This window comes from Nuphar pumila, chromosome 3, assembly GCF_984573655.1.
Source record: "Nuphar pumila chromosome 3, dmNupPumi1.hap1.1, whole genome shotgun sequence".
In the NCBI taxonomy this organism is placed as follows: Eukaryota; Viridiplantae; Streptophyta; class Magnoliopsida; order Nymphaeales; family Nymphaeaceae; genus Nuphar; species Nuphar pumila.
The window spans coordinates 11,019,613-11,038,513 of record NC_143251.1 but is presented as its reverse complement, the minus strand read 5'-3'; the positions used below and the strand labels follow the sequence as shown (position 1 = coordinate 11,038,513).

At 38.5% G+C, this 18,901-nt stretch overlaps 1 protein-coding gene across 2 annotated transcripts in view; it reads right to left on the bottom strand.

The window, feature by feature from the left end:
* LOC149841944 (uncharacterized) overlaps positions 1-18,901 on the bottom strand; it is a 49,982-nt gene that overhangs the window by 18,548 nt on the left and 12,533 nt on the right. The window contains exons 2-5 of one of the 2 annotated variants that reach the window (XM_089998793.1): positions 9,455-9,505; positions 1,979-2,000; positions 1,697-1,811; positions 1,459-1,491 (exon numbers count right to left, since the gene is read on the bottom strand). In XM_089998793.1, coding sequence (XP_089854919.1) covers positions 1,459-1,491; positions 1,697-1,811; positions 1,979-2,000; positions 9,455-9,505 — 221 coding nt within the window. The remainder of the gene's footprint in view (positions 1-1,458; positions 1,492-1,696; positions 1,812-1,978; positions 2,001-9,454; positions 9,506-18,901) is intronic. The other variant, XM_089998794.1, reaches the window with a different exon arrangement.

Here is an 18,901-nt window from a genome sequence, read left to right as displayed (position 1 = left end):
TTTACATAAAAAATGCCTAGCTGATATTTTCAGATGCAAGAATAATTATATGTACATCCAAGGAAAATAAAGTCCACTAATAGATGTACTGTAATGTAGCATCCAAAAGATGCCAAATCCAAAACGAATGGATTGTCAAGTTGCAAGCTTGCATCTAATGCATTCTTGTGTATACAAAGCCTAACAAGTTATGTTTTACTTCCAAACTCTTTACACACTCACATCAAGCACTTAGTTCTATCTGGTATCATTTTTCTTAGCAAAATAAAGGATGGCAGAAATCTTAAGCCTTATATGCTAGATGTCCGCATATGGCAGAATTGTGAATAAATTTCTGTTTACATGCTTCAATTTGGACTTCATTTGTCCACAATAATTGCTTCAAGGTTGAGTTGGTGATATTACCAGCTGCATACATCAACTTTTCACAGTCCAAATCAGGATATGTACACAAATAAATGGTAAAATAATGTCCCTATCATATAACACTGGACACTGTTCCCTATGTAACCTGGTAAAGCAGTCTTTGTTTGTCAAAAACTTGGGCTGGTAAATTATGTTCTAAGGCAGTTACCTAATGAGAGTGGTCCTCTCCCTGTGGTATTTCATTTCCATGTCCACATGCATAATACCACTAGGTCCCCCAGTATTGGCTGTGGCAAGACCCAAACCTTGTGAAAGATAACTGTGTTCGCATTTTGCATGTCAGGGCAATGCTTTCCTAAAACCATCCCAGTCCAGTTGTTTTAGTCACGTATTAGAAGCCCAAAGAAGAATGGATCCATCATATTACAATCAAAATGCCCAAAAATCAAAAGTTTGTTAAGTTATATGTATAATTCCATATATATATATATTTTATATATATATATATAATGTAATCTAGGTTGCCCACCAAGGGTATTTTGGTCATTTTGTACATGTTAGAAAATAGGTTCTTCTTTATTCTTCTTTTAATTTTTTGTATTTTACCTTTTCGTGTAAGGGTGTTCTTGTAAAATGCCTCCATATAGTCATTGAGACTACTTACTCCCAACGGTCACAAATATGACCGTTGTTGGGAGCCTCCCAACGTCTATTTGGAGGCTCTCTCTAGGCCTCTTCTTGTCTATAAATAAGGGGCTTAAGGCCCCTTATATTTGTAAGCTTCTTTATAGCTCCTTGATGAATAAATTCGTTATTTTTAAGTGTTGTCTCTCTTTTGATATTGTATGCACTCTTGTGCTTAAGACTTAGTGCTTTTTGGATTGTCCCACAGTAGACTTGTGCATGCGCACTTTGTAATTGCGTTCTTCATAAGCCCTTAGTGGTTTTTGTGTTTTGGACCATTTGTGGGTGTGATTTGTGCCTCTTGAGTGAGGTGTGTGAAGACTCCTTGTTTCATTACAAAGTTACAACCAGAAAAGATTGCAGGCCCACAAGTACTAGTAATGATCATATACCCAAACACAAACTCACCATTCTAGCTGAGCTTGCACACCATCCCTTCCCCTGCCAAACACATTATATAACAAAAACACTATCCATTAAGAAATTGTTTTAGAAACGGTTATACAAGAAATACTTTAAGAAAAAAAACATGGGTTGAAGCAAGATTTTGATCACATATCCTACCATCCTCTTATATTTGTCTAAAGCAGACCAAGAAAAAAATAAATGGAAAGCATCCCACATAAATGATATGATAAACCCTTACTTTACTGAAAATCTCTGGGTGTACCAGCTATCATGATTTCCCAAAATAGCTGCTTTCGGGAATTTAAGATTTGCAATGCTCCTAACAAGCTCAACATTTTCATTACCAAAGTCACCTGGCGTGGAACAAAAAAAGTATCAAAGAGCTTAAGCAAATCATCATAGATTCCATTAGAATAGAAAGGGAAAATCAATCGAGGGGAAAAAAAAGATTAGAACTAAACCACGTCATTCCTTTCAACAACTCCAAATGTAGAAATGACCAGAAAGAGAAAAAACATGCCTGTAAAAAGAACCAAATCGGGCTGCATGCCCAAGCAAAATCATGTTAGTTAAGAACAGCTTAAGAGATGTTTCTCTTGATATAAAGAAAAAAAATAGTTATAACAGTGAGAAGAAAATAAGCATGGCAACACACCAACTACCCCTCTTACATGTTACCATGACCATCAAGCATTTTAAGGTTAGCATATCGAAGTGTTAAAACGGGAAGGTCACTGCCTTGAAGAGTACACCAACAAGCATACTGAGCAGAAATTACAAGCAATTTTATGTCTAGGAAATAGATGTCACGAATTTTCTGAAGAAGCATCTCACTTCTAATCACAGATCTTTACGTGATACAAAACTAATCGTGGATAATGCTTTACCAACATGCTCCAAAGAAAAAACTTTGCTATCCAACAACCATTATCTAGAGTAAAGCTTCACATATGATGCCACTTAGCAAGGATTTTGTGCAACATTTAAAATCTACTAAAAAGACTAATGAATGACAAACCAATAAACAACGCCTATAAACATAACAGCAAGAATATAGAAGAAATCATTGATAGTATTTCATGTGCCAAAGAACAAAAGTTTGCTATCCAACAAGCATCATCTAAAGTAGAGCTTCACACATAATGTCACTTAGCCAGGAATTTAGTCTGAAATGTAGAATATGTTAAGAAGGCTAAAGAATGACAAATAAGTAAACATGCCTTATAAACTCAAAGAGTGTACTCTCACACATGACACCAATAGATATGGTAGTTATGTACAATATTGGGGTAGAATAATTTCTTAGACATATGTAGCACATGTTCATGCTAGATGGTCCAAATTCATACCCAGTATCCCAGGCATTCTCTCACTTTTGCTGGTGTATTTATCTGGTTAATTGCGTTTTGTTTCACTTATATGTGCCTCAAAGACAATACAGGACTAGAGCCATGCTTCTTTCCACATTTTTTGTTATAGGATTATCTGCTTCTGTGCTATGAAGGCATGGTTTTGGACATATTTTCCATATCTAATGGATGCATAATTTTTTGCCAGTTTGCATCCGTATTACATTCTTATTTCCAAATCTGACTCTCTAGTTTCCTTGGCTTCAAGTTAACCTATCCAAGGAAGATCTGGTACTGTGCCCCTCTTGAAAGAGGCGCTATCAGTTATTGTATATTCATCCAGTGATAGCTTCAAGAGTTCAAGTGAAGGCCTTCTTGTACAACTCCTTGCATGTGACTTTTGGCTTTTGTTCCCTACATGTAATTTTTTAAATCTGATTAAAGAACACAAGCTTAGATTGTTGTAATTACAAAATGGGCTAAAGATGGCACTGTTACTGCATTCAAACTTTGAAAGCAAAAGTTAAATGATTTTTTAAGAGCTGACTTCTTGCCCTGAAAAGTATCCATTGCGAAAAAACATCTATATCAGGCAGGCCAGTATGTCTTTTTCCAACATTTTTTCCAACTCTATTTAAAGTTTCCTGTATATCAGTGAGAGAAACTTTGAGATTAAAAGTGGATGAATTCTTTCTCTGATGTTGAATAAAGGGCTCAAATCAGTTAAGGATACAGATTCTACCAGTTTAGGGTTGGGGTTGAGATCTATCCATGTGAACTTGCATATAATGATGATGGTCAATCCAAATTTTCCATCTTGCACCAACGCATACTTGTGTGATGTAAATCAGGTAAATTGGTATTGCAATTTTCGTTTAACTCGAGACGTGCACTGTGTAATGCCTATCTATCATAACTGTGGTTTTCATTGGTATTATTAGTAGATTGCCACAACTAAGGCTAATATCTAGTCATCAATTATTCTCCCAGAACCCCCTGAAGGACAGAGACGATATACCGGTATGCACCAACTGCATAATTATAGCTTCAGGAAACAGAGTTCCATGATACCTGCAGAAGTCATTTCAAAATCAGAACTCTGCTGAGATAAGAATATTCCTGAAGTCCACGCTCAATGTGACTGTAATACCCGTGATTTTTATCGGATAAATAAACTTGAAATTTATGTCCTTGAACTGGTACAAGGATATTTTTATTATTGTATGTGTTATTTGTATTCGGATACCGGATATTTTGTTTGGATCTTCAATATCGGATTCATAATATCATGTTTGGATTTTTGATAATCCATTTGGATCTTAGATATCAGATCACTAAATCTGATATTTAATAATAGATTCATTAGATTGGATCCTTGAAGTAAATCGATTTTTTTTTAATGAGAAAATTTCTATATTGGACCTACAACACTTTAGTAAGAATGGGTATAGCTTAAGGCGATATTCGGATCCACAATATTGCATTTGGATCTTCGACATCGGAACTTCAATATTAATCTGGATCCTTGTATCGAAACCGTAAGGATCAATGTACATTTAGTGGGATCCATAATAATTCATTTGGGTCCATAGTTCCAAATCACAGTATGATCAAAACTTCATATTCCTAGATTTGGATTTTTTTAAAGGGATTTACGAAGTACAATGGATCCTGGATCCATAATAAGTTATGTCAATTTTTGGATAACGTAAATGGATCCATATTAACCTATGAAAGACCCACAAGATCGTATCGAAAAATAAACCAAATGTATTAAGAATATAGTATTTTAAAGCTTGTAATAATTTGAATCCTCAGACGGATCCAATTTGCCCAACTGGGTGGATTCATTAAAGATTTAGGTCGCAGGTCTCGGTGGTGGCCAAACCGAAACCATACCCAATTGGGATGTAAAATATATATATATATATATATATATATATATATATATATATATATAAATAAAAATAAGATAGTAATACTAAATAAATATATATATCCACAGTTGGATCCGTTTGGGTCCAAATATCGGACCCAAACCATTGATGGGCCGCAGATCCAAACAGTGGCTAGATCATGGGTCGTGGATCCGGTCGATCCATGCCACGCACCTCACCGTGCGTTAAGTAAAGAAAAAAAAAGGAGAGGCCCTACCCGATAAAATGGGCGTTAGGGTTCTCAGAGAACCCTAACGCAGCCAATAGGGAAAAAGGGGGAAGGTTTTGGGTGTGCAGCTGCCGGGCGAAGGGAAAAAGGTAACCGCCTCCTTCTGTTTCGGGGCCACCCTCCCTATTTACTCCCCTCCCACACCCCTCTCCTCTCCTCTCCCTCTCAGTCTTCTCCTCTCATCTCCCTCTCCAATCCTTTGCGTCGACAGACATCATCACCAGAACCGACGACCATTGCCTGGCGACAACCACCTTCACTCTCCTTTTCCCTCTGCCTCGCATCTCATCTCTCTCTCTCATTTTCGCACGCGACTGCAAGACCACCAGTGTCGACAACTTCCCAACCGCGACAGCCTCTTCTTCCTCCTCGCCAAAACAGGTAGGGTTTACTGTCCTTTTTCTCTACGTGAGTTGTCGTGGGTTGAGCATGAGGTGTAGGGTTTCTGTTAACCCTAAACTGAAAACCCCAAATCTACGATTTGGGGGTTTCGGATGTGTAGGGTTACTAAGTTTTCATAGAATGCTAGTCAAGCATGAACTACAGTCTTGCCCAACCTTTGTATTTGGGGAACCACAAAATGCCTTTCTGCTTGGGTGCATTTGTACGTAATGATACACGTATGCACAATCTATATATGAGACGAATTAGGTAATCCTTTGCTACTGTGCTTTATATGCAACATGACATACTGAAAGCCTGCACAACATTTGCATAAGATAAATCACGAAATATGCACGGATGATGAATGAAGATTTGGGCTTAATCTGATAAATGGCGATAAAGATTCTCATATTTATTTTACTAAACAAACCTGTTATGTTATAAGATGGCCTCCTAACATTGTGTTATTCCTCATTTAATTAAGTAGTAGTTCCTAGTTCTCATTGAATATTTTTGTTTGAAATTCCTGTTTCTACATTATTCGGTTATGAAGTAGGTCGTCTGCTTACAACCCCATATGAGAATCGCAGTAACTATTGACCTTTGGGGACAACCCAACGCCAAATACACTGATGTACACATACAGAGTCAGTTCACCCGTGAACGGTTGTACTACCTTTCAACCTCAACACAAAATTAGGGATTTTAGTTAATTATAGACTTAACATGGGAATAACTTACTCTATCGCTGTAAATGCTTTATTAGAAAGCCATTGTATCCCTTCAATGGCTGCCTTGAAATTATGAATCTATTAATGTTCATGAAGTTTTCTAATTTCAGCTGGGAGTCATGAAAGTCGAAATCATTTTATCCTTTACTCATTAAAAAGGTTTAAGGCTTCTATCCATGCGAAGGACTGATTCTTCAAGGAGCCATTGTTTCTGCTTGACATTAAACCTTGTGCACTTAAAGAATATTAAAAGTGGAGAACTGTTAAGTCAACTGTTGAATGACCAATGGCTGATAAAGAGTCTGGTAGCCATAAAGGTGTAAGAAGCAGAGTCTCGGTTCTGCGTAAGTGCTATATAGCATGTAGATGTATGTGCATATTCAGATGTTAAGGAATTTTATCTGCATTCATTGGGTTGCATTCATTGGCTAGTATCGTGGATTGGTGGAAGAGAAATAAGAAAAAAAAGGAGAAGAAAACAATTTTTCCTTAAGGGACCCTTGCCGTCAGTAGTGTGCTGGTTTAAATAAGCTGGTTGACGAATACATAGCCCTGAGTATATGCTGTGAATTAGGGTATGTAAATGTTTCTAGGCTGTGTATATTGAATGGTTGGTCATGTTACAAGTTCTGTATATTCAATAAAGTTTTATTAGCCTATGTATTAAAATGTTACAATATTGAGAAATTGGAGACTTGTATGTCAGGAGGTCTTAGGGTTATCATACAACAAATTGTTGGTTATCGATTACCCATATTACTAATTAAGTTCAGGATAACCATAGTATTACTTGTTAGCAAAAGATGAATGGTGTTAATAGATTATCTGTTTTATGTCTCTAGAAATTTGGTCGGATTAACCTGGTAAAATAACATCAATGATTTCTGTCAAAAAAGGGATCTGTACATCAGATGATGTTATTACTAAACCAAATGATTAATTAGTAGGATCATTAGCTTGTTTGATAACGTACAGAGAAGGCACTCAATCAGATTACACTTAGTCTAATTAGGGTTGTGTACTTAGTTAATAAGTTTTATTTGGATCTTACGCGTATAAACAGGGTTTTGTCTTATTGTACTCCGATTAGTTAACATTAATTGCACACATTGATATATCCTGATTAGTTAACAATAACTACTTACATTAATATATTCTGATTAGTTAACTTTAAATGCATGTGTAAGTCTTGTGTTTTCGATTGATGAATCATTGTGCGATATTGCAGGCAGCTGTACATGCCTTGTGACATTTTGTTATCTGATTGATAAATGTAGATGCATGCTTAAATCCAGTGTTTTCATTCGATTCATTTTAAATCAAAGTACAGACCCTGCTCGAGTTCTGTATATGCCTTCTGATTTTGTTTCACCTAGATAATCGAGGTTAATAAATCACAAACCCTCGATTCGGTTATAATACTCTTGAGATTACATGGCGTGATCCCTAAATGAATCAATTGGGTTTGCATATCTAAATGGATACCTGATGCGGGTACTTGGGTTGTTAAACTTGTGTGTAATGTCGATAACACTGGTGAGAAAAAGTAAATGTTAATTTTTGTGGCCCGACTGGTTTAAAGGCATCGGAGTATTCGTGCTTGACTGGTTTAAAGGCATCGGAGCACTCTGAGTGGGTTTGTGCAAGCAATATGGAAAAAAAAAATTGGAATGTTATGCCTTGGTAAAATGACTAAGGTTGGGGACCTACTACTATAATAGTAGGAGGTAGTTTGGGGAAATGCCCATGTACTTTGTGTAATTTAAATAAATGAAAAGATTAACCCACTCAGATTTAAGCTTACCTTGGAGAGGGTAAGTGGTACAAAACTCTCGAGACATGTGTTTACCTGTTTCGAGCTAAAGTGACTCGTTGGTCCCCAGTCCTCGGAGTTGGGGGACCCGGACTACCAAATGTGTCCTAGGTGGTAGCTCTATGCTCTTCAGCAGAAGTTAGGGATGCATCCTGTTTTGGTTTGGCCTTTGAGAGGTTTTCTCGATCACTTGCCGCTCCCTTAGGATTTACAATTTCGGTTAAAACGTTCAGGTTAATAAAACATCCATGAATAATAAACCCATGAATGTTCTCTTCCGTTACGGGTGATTCGGCCCGTGTGTACCCACGGGATAAGAAAAGATAAACACTAATTAGAACATTATAGGTATCACACTGAGTAAATTGCTAGATTTATAGCTTCATAACTCTTTCAGAATATAGTTTTGTACTTTAAGCATACTTTAGAAATTGTAACATGTGAGATATTTGAATCATGTTGATGTGTAGCTAAATGTCATCCATGCTAATGTTGTGGTTGTTAGTTAAATGATATACATGTTATTGTTGTTGTATAGTTTCTTTATTTAATCATGTATATGCTGAAAATCACACACGGCACCCGCATCACATACTTGATACATGATATACCTGCAAGAAGAATTACAGTATTTCCTACTTACACAGTTGTAGTTTAATTCCTATAAATTTATCATTTTTCAAGTGAAGAATAGAGTTTATGAACGACTGCAGGATGAGGCTTCGATCGAGATTTTTGGATTTACTGTTCCCGGGATAGTTTAAATTCATTTTTATTTAGTTGAACATGTTATTAAAACTCTGATGTTATTATTCATCGATGTTGAAATGAAATAAATGTTTTGGTTGGCTCTCCACTGTAATGTTCCGGAATGTTTAACCTTATAGTATTACTTGTTTCCGCTGTTATAAAAAAAATCCTCAAAATTTGGGTTAAAATTTCGAGGCATTACAGTGACCATAGACTTGAATAAAAAATTCCTACCAAACACTGAAACCTCCCAATGTGCCCCTTTAAACAAAATGTATTGATAAGTGCATCAAACCCATAGCACCACTCCTAGCATGAGAAAACAACTGACACCTATTTGAGCACCAACCAACCTAGCATATGCATAAGTTGTGTGTGTGATTGTGTTTTCTTGCGAGTGCATGCCATGAGTGAGCGAATGAATGTGTATGTGCATGTGTGTGTGTGCATGCACATGTGTTCAGTAATAAAAACTAGAATATGAACACAGTTGCATGATGAAAGACTCTTCACTTTATCAAAATGCTGCCAATGGATCAAAACATGTTACACAATGCAAAGTCATAAACCAAATATCAGTAATGCTAAATTACTTATGTATGCAGCATAAAACAAACATAAGACTGATCTCATGTAAGTCAAATAGTGCCCAAGTTAATCCCTTTAAAAGAGGAGACAGGAAAAGATACATTAAAAAATGCAATTTAAGGTTTTCTTTCAAGGAAAAATTATTTGTAAATTTTTTGCCATCTTGAAATCAATATAGTGAAGTTTCTTTGTTAATCCCGCGAAGAAAGAAGTACCTGTAAAAATTGAAGTGCTTTCCCATCTTCTTGCAGGTCCCAATCATCATGCTTCAATAATAAGAGGAAAAGAAATTGATAAGTTTTCTGTAGGATATTGATATAACAGTGCACAAGCACATGACAAATTAGCAGTTTGAACCCCCACTGGTTGGAAATGAGTATTGCACCCTAATCAAGTGATAATTAGATCCATGTATTTGTCCAACGAAGAAACCACAATTGTTTCTTCTAACAGTTGGTTTAATACTCTGCCATGAGGATGCGAGTGAAATCTCTTAAGTAGCCTTTAATATATAAGTACCAAAATTACATTACATTTATCGTTTCTATCATTCACTTTTTAACACTACAATAAATAGAAATTTCTCATTCTTATGGGTTTAAATGTCAACTGAAGAGAAAGATAACTAAAAAAAGAGTGAAGGCAACCTGTACTCCAAAAAAGCAACAAGTGAAAAGCCTGCGCCTCTCATATGATGCCTAAGCCTCATATAGAAGTATAGGCCTCTTTGGTAAAGAGGTGTGGGTCGCATTTCCATTAAAGAGGCCCATGCCTTGAGGCTTCTTTTATCGTAGAGGCATTAAAGGCGTACACCTTCAATGCCTCTCTGAACGCCCTTAAAAATACTGAATATAACTCAACATAAAAATATGTCCAAACAAGAACATTGCATTAAGATAGAAAAATAGATGTGTGAGGATTGGAATCAACTTTCAATTATGATGAATGGGTTCACGTCCGCATGAACCAATAGAGTTTGACCAGTTGAAGGAAACAAAAAAGCTCCACATTGTCAAGAACATTAAAAAAGCATGCACAAAAAGTGAGCCCAACAACTTTTTAATTTTGACTAGAAAGCTCGTAAACAAGATAAAATAAGGAAATAAGCAGTCACCGCTAAAATCAACCAGTGAAGAGAATGAGATATCATCAAAAAACTCAAGATCAGCTAAGTGATGGTTCCCCATGTAAGAACTCAAAAAAAATGGATCCGGGCCGAATCCGGACCCTGATCCGACCCGGGTAAATCAGTCGGCTACGTGCTTTTAAAAGCACGCAGCGACTGAGGGAGGAGGTTCTCGAAACCTCCTTCCCCTTCTCGTCTCTCGGTCTATCTCCCCCGACTGACTCTCTCGTCTCTACACCCGATGGAGACCCCTGTCAACCCGACGTCGACGCTGCCGCCACCTGCGACCTCCCTCCAACGCTGACGATGCCGCCGCCGGCGACCACCAGGTACGCACCTCCCCCTCTTTCGTTCGCCACTCTCTCTCTCCTCTCTACCTCTCCCGTCTCTTCTCTCCCTCACCTCTCTGTGTGGCCACGGGAGGGGTCAAACCCCCTCCCTGTGCCCCCTTTTAGCAGGGGAGGGGCACGACACCCCTCCCTGCTCTCCGTTACGGTAGGGGAGGGGGGCTGAGCCTCCTCCCTTCTCTCGTTACGGCAGGGGAGGGGCTGAGCCCCCTCCTTGCTTCTGTTACGGTAGGGGAGGGGTCGAGCCCCTCCTCCCTGTCCCCTTTTTGATGTGCCAGCAGGGGCCGACCTTTTTTATGTGCCAGCAGGGGCCATGACCCCTGCCTTTTTGTCTGCCAGCAGGGGCCGATGGCCCCTGACTTTTTGATGTGCCAGCAGGGGCCATCGGCCCCTGCCTTTTTGACTGCCAGCAGGGGCTGATGGCCCCTGCCTTCTTGTCTGCCAGCAGGGGCCGATGGCCCCTGCCTTTTTGTTGTGCCAGCAGGGGCCATCGGCCCCTGCCTTTTTGTTGTGCCAGCAAGGGCCATCGGCCCCTGCCTTTTTGTTTGCCAGCAAGGGCCGATGGCCCCCTGCCCTTTGTGCGCGAACCTATACCCTTGGCCCGGGAAATCTTTGGAAGCTACATCATGATGGGGACAGATCATTACAATTGTTGGTCTCCAACGAGGAATTCCTAGTAAACGTGAGTCATCTGCTTGCATTGACTACATCCCTCTTTTGGCAGCAAGGGTCATTTGGCCTTGCCCCATCCTTTCTTTTTTCAAGGCAATTGGGACGGTTGGCCCCAGCCCTATCTATCGGAGAAGTCGAGCCTTCTCCTTGCTTTTGCTTTTGTCTGGGTTGCATGTTAATATCGCATATTTGCAGCTACGACGGATCTCACTCGCGCTCCGCGACCCGAGCCGTCAATCGTGTACGTCTGCAGACGTCAGCAAGCTTGCAACTCTCAAAGGTAGGGGAAGATTGCACAGAAGACTTGGACAATTGAATTGAGTTCAACTAACTAAAAAGGACAATTAAATAAATATATATGCATATATATATCATATATATTTATACGAGTACACATTTAACTCAATGACCCGTTTCGCGATCCTTGTCCTTTACTTTGTCGTTGCACATCGCGCACAGGTTTTGTGTTGCACTCCTGCTTACAGTTTTTACTTGCCGTTGCGCGTTATGCGAGGGTTTGCGTTGCACTTCTGCTTACCGCCTTTACTTTGTCGTCGCGCTTTGCGCCTAGGCTCTTGCTTTTGCATATGTGTTGGTATTGCCTTGCTTTTGCAGATGACGTGCAGGTTCTTGCTCTTTGCGTATGCCTTAAAGGCATCCTCGTAGAGGATGCAAGGGGCATTTGCCACTCTCCCTCTTGCGACAAGAGTTCAATCGGGAGCGAGCGACACATCCTCGTCTAAGGAGAGGGATACCTCGCAAGGATCCTGGCTCTTCGTGTGCGCAGTCCTGCAGAGTCGACTTGAGATTTTAGGGAGCTGCGCAAAAGCATCAAAGACTACTCCAAATCGAAACATTTGGAAGGATGTGACTGGTTGGTTTTGCTCGTCTTCTTGGCTTATCTCGGGTGATCCCGAATTGGGGGTTCGAGCGAACTTCTTAGCGGGTGTTCTGTTGAGAAACCTGTATCCCATCTATCGAGGCCGGTATCGAGTCATGCGAGACATGTAGATACCCCGATAGCGGATGTGATTCGAGATAATCACATGCATAATGTTGACACAAGGTACTGTTGTTTCAAAAGATAAAGTAAAGTTGATAAACTTTACATCTTTGTGAAACACTCCTGTTGAGGCTTCTATTGAGGAGCTATACGTCCTTCATCCTAGAGTGCTTGTAGTCGTGCACGACACGTCTAATACTGCGATGATCGGATGAGACGGTCGTGCGACCTCGAACAGCGCTAAATGCAAAATGTTGTAATCACATAAATGGCCTCACATTCGCCTTCACAGGCAAGATGCTCGAGTGGTTTAAAGACCACAGCATAGAATGGGTCGTTAGTTAAGCAACCCCTAACGTACCTATTCGCTTCTATGTGTCTGTCATAGGAGAGGACAGAGCGGTACAAACTCCAATGGAAAGGTTGTTAACAACCACCCTACGGGCAACGATCCGACCTCCCCAGTCATTGGAGTTAGGGGAAAGGGGCTACATTAGTTAGCTCAACACTTCTGCAGAAGTTGGATGCGTCCGTGGCACAGCCTCCTTTGGGGAATCCTCTCTCGGCTAAAGCCGTCCCTTTGGAGCGAACTCAACTAGCTATTCGGGTTATTGAAAATACATAGAATAACAGACGCCCGAACTAGTCTCAATTGGTTCTACGTTTTACCTGCGCGTACCCGCAGGTTCGTAATTATCGAAACATAAGGTTTGTTCACACTGGTCGTAAAGTCGTGAGATTCGCTTGCACTACTGCTTCGTTTGCACTACTGATTCGCTTGCACTACTGATTCGCTTGCACTACTGCTTCGCTTGCACTACTAATTCGCTTGCTTGCTCGATAGTTCAGTATGCTACTCGTTGAGCTATGCACGTCGGTCAAGACGTTACTCTAGTTGGTTAAACTGCTTACGCAGTTCTTTGCGGAGTAATAAGGAGCTTCTCATACTAGTTAAATGCTTATAATAATAGCATTATGCCAGTTGCTACATATTAGCATGTGACTTGCTTTATCCCTTGGTCGAACTATTTGGTGCTTATTGTAGCGTAGCACTTGTTGGCTTGCATCTCTTATGATTGATGTGATTGCATACAGCTCGTAATCTACGAACTGGTGGCAACTAGGATTGATGTGGTCGCTTGTCTTATAAGTTGCTTACATATTGTGATATAACTGTTGTCGTATGATTGTTTATGAATAGCTTGTGATGTAATGGTTTATGCCTTACGATTAATTTAATTACTTGTTGATGGACTGAGCCATTTTATGGTAATTATATGTTTTACGAGCATTGTTATGAGTGCTTGTCTTATTCAGTTGTTTGTTTGACTGACGGGTAGAGTTAGTTATCCTTCGCCCATAGAATCAACTGAATTGCCATATCTGTGCATTCTCATATGTCGTTTACACATGCTTTGAGGGCCTATTTGAGGATTGCAATATTCCTTGTGGCAATAACAGGATGCGTAGGATTATATGCTTCTATGTGAAGTGATACGATGCATATTGCTAATATGCATGTTTGTGCCCATATTGTGGCTACCGACCCCGAGGCGGTCAATGGTTCAGAGCAGTCAATTATTGATGCATGTATCACTGAGTGGGGTGTCTGTCGAGCACCTGATCTCCAAAGGATTATCTGCGAGGGCGTGTATGATCAAGACCAGGTACCCGGCTAGAGTGGTAGATTCTCTGTGAGGAAGTACACTGTCCACGAACGGGTAGCCGCAAAGACGGTGAACTCCTGTGAGGAAGTGTATGGTCCAAGACCAGGTATACCATCTAGGGTGGAATTCCTTGTGAGGTTATACATTTCCCAAACCACGTGATCCGGCGTTGATCTTGTTGTTTGTATTAGTAGCTATCGACCCTCAGAACGGTCATTTGTGTTGATGCATGTATCGCAATGATTTTCATTGGATATGGCATTTGTTGGGGACCCGCTTCCCAAAGGTTTCGCTGTGGGGGCATGTATGATCAAGATCAGGTGACCCGGCTAGAGCGGTAGAATCTCTGTGAGGATGTACACTGTCCACGAACGGGTAACCGCGAAGTCGGTGAACTCCTGTGAGGAAGTGTATGGTCCAAGATCAGGTATACCCTCTAGGCAGTAATTCCTTGTCAGGTCGTATATCTCTCGGACCGAACGATCCGACGTGGATCTTGTGTTTTTGCTTACCATAAAAAGTTATGGTGAACTGTGACGATCTTCTGAGATTGTTTGTGATAGTCAACTATGAATTCATAGTTTCGGCTTTCTGTTTTAGCATGATTACATGCATGCCTCAGGTGTGAGAATCAGATCGATAGTGATTTGAGTTAGTGATCATGTTTTGGACCTTCTACGGAAGGGTGAGCTTTTCTGAGAGTATGACGCCTTAGTGAGTCATAACCGGTGACAGTTAGCCGCGTAAGACATTGAGAGATGAGAATAGATTAAGGTTGTTTAGGACAAAGCGTTTGTTAGGAGTAGTGGATGACAAACGATGTCTTGATGGTGATTAGATGCAGAGATCTCGTTCTAGGAACAAGAACAAGCTAGTTGTGTGGTGGTTCACAGCCTACGATCAATTGAATTGTATGTTGCGTTTGTCAGTTGCACTGCTTACTTGCTTTGAACTGCTTACTTGCTGTGAACTGCTTACTGTTTGCACTGCTTACGCATTTGCACTGCTTACGTGTTTGCACTGCTTACTCGCTCGCACTATTTATTCACTTGTACTACTTACGCGTTTGCACTATTTACCTGCTTGCATTGCTTACCTGTTTAACAGCATATCTGCTTTAAGTTGCGTAACCTATTGAATTAAATGTACTTAATTCAGTTTCTTGTAGTCTCTTTTGTGCACCTACTAGTTTTTCGCGAAACTAACACATTCTATGGGTACAGGTGATAATTAGGTACTCTACGGGCGATGGCGCGATTGCAAGATGGCTTCAAGACTTCTTCTTCCTGCTCTTAACTCACGTCCTGGACGCTATGGGTTTGTATCAAATTTTCCTTGGGATATCTGAATCTTGTGAGTTTTTTGTTCTTTTAGCTAACGTGCCCAAAGTTGTCAGCTTGCCTTCTGATTTATCAAAGAAAAATCTTCCGCTGATTTCATAAACAAACTCTGAAGGAAAGAGATATTTCTAGTCTCTTGCCTGTTTTTCTGAAAAGGTTTGCAAGTTTGAAATTTGGGGCGTTACACCCCAGCTGAGTTTATTAGGCATTTTTAAAAAATCTTTTTGTAACTATGCCCACGAAATGGACTTATTTCTTTGGCATAAAAGATTAGGACATTCAAGTATATCTAAATTATCTCTTTTTCCAATTTTGGAAAAATATTGTAAGAAAAAAGACTTTGTTTGTAATGATTGTATACTTGGAAAAATGAAAATGTTACCTTTTGAATCTAGAACCTTTTTGTCTAATGAACCTTTTGAATTTATGTATTTGGATGTATGGGGTCCTGCTCCCGTTATGTCTAAAGGTGAATTCTCATATTAAGTTACATTTATAGATGATTTTAGTAGACATGCTTGGATTTACTTCCTTAGATTCAAATCTGATGTGTTTGCATGTTTTAGGGATTTTCATAATCTTGTGAAAAATCCATTTAAGACAAATACTGAGATCTTCTGCTCTGATTTAGGGAGAGAATTTCTCTCAAATGAATTTTAAACTTATCTAAAAACACATCTATTGTTCACCAAAAATCTTGTCCTAGAACTCCTCAACAAAAATAGTGTTGTCGAAAGAAATCATTGTCATATTGTTTAGACTACTAGGACATTACTTATTTCAAAAAGAGTTCCAAAAAGATTTTGGGCTGAAGTTGCTCTCATTGTGGTTTATTTGATAAATAGAATGCCTTATCAAATTTTAAAAAACAAGTTTCCAATTGAAAAACTTTTCAAAATTAGTTTGTACTTGAAAAGATTAAGGGTTTTTTTATGCAAGCGCTTTATTCTTCTTGAAAAACATGATAAACACTTCCCCAAAGCCATTGAATGTATATTTTTTGGATATGCCGATAACCAAAAAGGCTATCAATGTTATGACTTGAAAAATGATAAACTTTATGTCTCAAGGAATGTTACTTTCCTTGAGAAAGAAAAATGATTTGATCTTCAAGAATCTAAGGGAGAATGCGATTATGCTTTCTTGTTTGATTTATTGCCCAAATAAAATATTTTAGTTGATGATTCTATTGAGAATGTTGATGATAATTGTAGTATTGATGAGGAACCGAGTAATAAACCAAGAGATGGTAGAAAACCTACTCATGAACTTATACATTACTCTAGACGTGGTGATGGGGAGCATCCATGTGCACTCAATAAATATAGTAAATCACTCAAAATAGATGAACTTAGTCTTAGGAGATCTAAACAGATATCTATACCACCAAATAAGTTTGTCTCTTATGAATCATTTTCTCCTCATTATAGGACATTTCTTTTAACCATACATTCATATCATGAGCAAGTTATAATGAAGCCAAAGACATAAAAGAATGGGTTGATGCAATGAACTTAGAACTAGAAGCATTACATATAGCTAGTACTTGGAAAATTCAACCTCTTCCTAAGGAAAAAAAGACTAGGATGTAGGTGGGTTTTTAAAATTAAAACTAAGAGTGATGGATCACTAGATAGATACAAGGTAGGTTAGTTGCAAAAGAACACTCTAAGGAATATGGTATATATTATGAGGAGACCTTTGCCCCGGTAGCTCGTATGACCATTGTTAGGGCCCTAGTTGTTGTAGCATCCATTATGAATTGACCCATATACTAGTTAGTTGTTAAAAATGTCTTTTTAAATGGTAATTTAAATGAAAAAGTCCACATGGATCCTTCCCTTATTCTAAGTATTGAGAAATGTATGGTTCTCTGCTTTCATAAAGCTTTATATGGGCTTAAATAAACCCCTAAACATGGTATGATCGGTTTAGTAGAACTATGTTAAATCTTGGTTTTAAATCATGTTATACTGACACTGCTCTTTTTGTAAGATCTATAGGTTTTACACTTGTTATTCTACTCTTTTATGTTGATGATATGATCATCACTGAGAGTGATAAGAAAAGAGTTGAAGAAATTAAAGGTATGCTTAAGAAATTTTTGATATGACTGACCTTAGTTTCTTGAGATAATTCTTAGGTATTGAAGTATCCTATTCACCAAGAGGATAATCTTATCTCAGATAAAGTTTGCAACTGATATTGTTGCCCGTTCAGGAATCACATATGAAAAGCATGTTGACTCTTCAAAAGTTATCAATGCTAAAATGAGAGATGAATGAGTCCTGTTGGATGACCCAACACCTTATAGACAACTTATTGGATCGCTAATGTATTTTTTTATTACTAGACCGGATATTGCGCATGCAGTTTATACTACAAGTCAATTTTAGCATGCGCCAACTTTGGTTCACAAGTGTTGTGTTAAGAATAGTCTGATACATTAAAAATACAATATTAAAGGGTTTTTTTATCTTCTTCCTCAGCATTAAATCTTATTGCATATGCTGACTCTGACTGGGGAGGAGGTTTTTGTGTATTCTTAGGTGATTCCCTTATATCCTGAAGATGTAAAAAGCAACAGAAGGTGGTGGTGTCCTCCACAGAAGCTGAATACAGGGTGATGACTACAACAACTGAGGTTGTGTGGCTAAGGTCTTTGCTTAAAGATATTGGAGTTTATGTCTTGGAATCTTTAAAACTATGATGAATAATAAAAGTGCCATATATATTACCAGTAATTATACATTTCATGAACGAACAAAGCACATTGAAATGGATTGTCACTATGTTTGAGAAAAACACCTGAAGGGAACTATTGATTTACCATATGTACCGTCTGGATTTCAGATTCCAGATCTTTTCACTAAAACACTTCCTTTGCCACAATTCCTTTTTCTCCTTAACAAACTTTTGGTGATCTCACCGCAAATTTGAGGAGTGTTAAAATATGATTATATATATGAATATATATATCAGGTATATATATATATATATATATATATATATATATATCAGGGGTATTTTGGTATTTTTCATGTTGTAATAGGGACAGACTAGTGGGCTGTTTTGTATTTTTTATTTTTTTTATTTTTTTATTATTTCAGTCAATACGATTGTTGGGGCAATACAACTAGTCGTCGAACTGCTCCCAACGGTCATAAATATGACTATTGGAGGCAGACCAATGAATAGTTAGGCTGCCTCCCTTAGCTCCTTCTTAGCTCTAAAAATAGGGTCATTCTCCATGTTGTTATGTATGTTTTTCAAAGCATATTTGTGATCCAATACAACTTGCATTTTTTATATTGTGCCTCGTGTGATTTTTATTTGGTGATTTTCTCTATTGTGAGATTGTATTTGACCCATTAGTGGTCTTTGTGTATTTATGCTCTCTTGTAGCCCTTGGTTACATTTGTTTGTTTTTGTTATTACTTCATTTCAGTTTCAATAGAAGTTTTATGGATTTGTCACTTTGTTCCATCAGCCAATTAGTAGATTGTT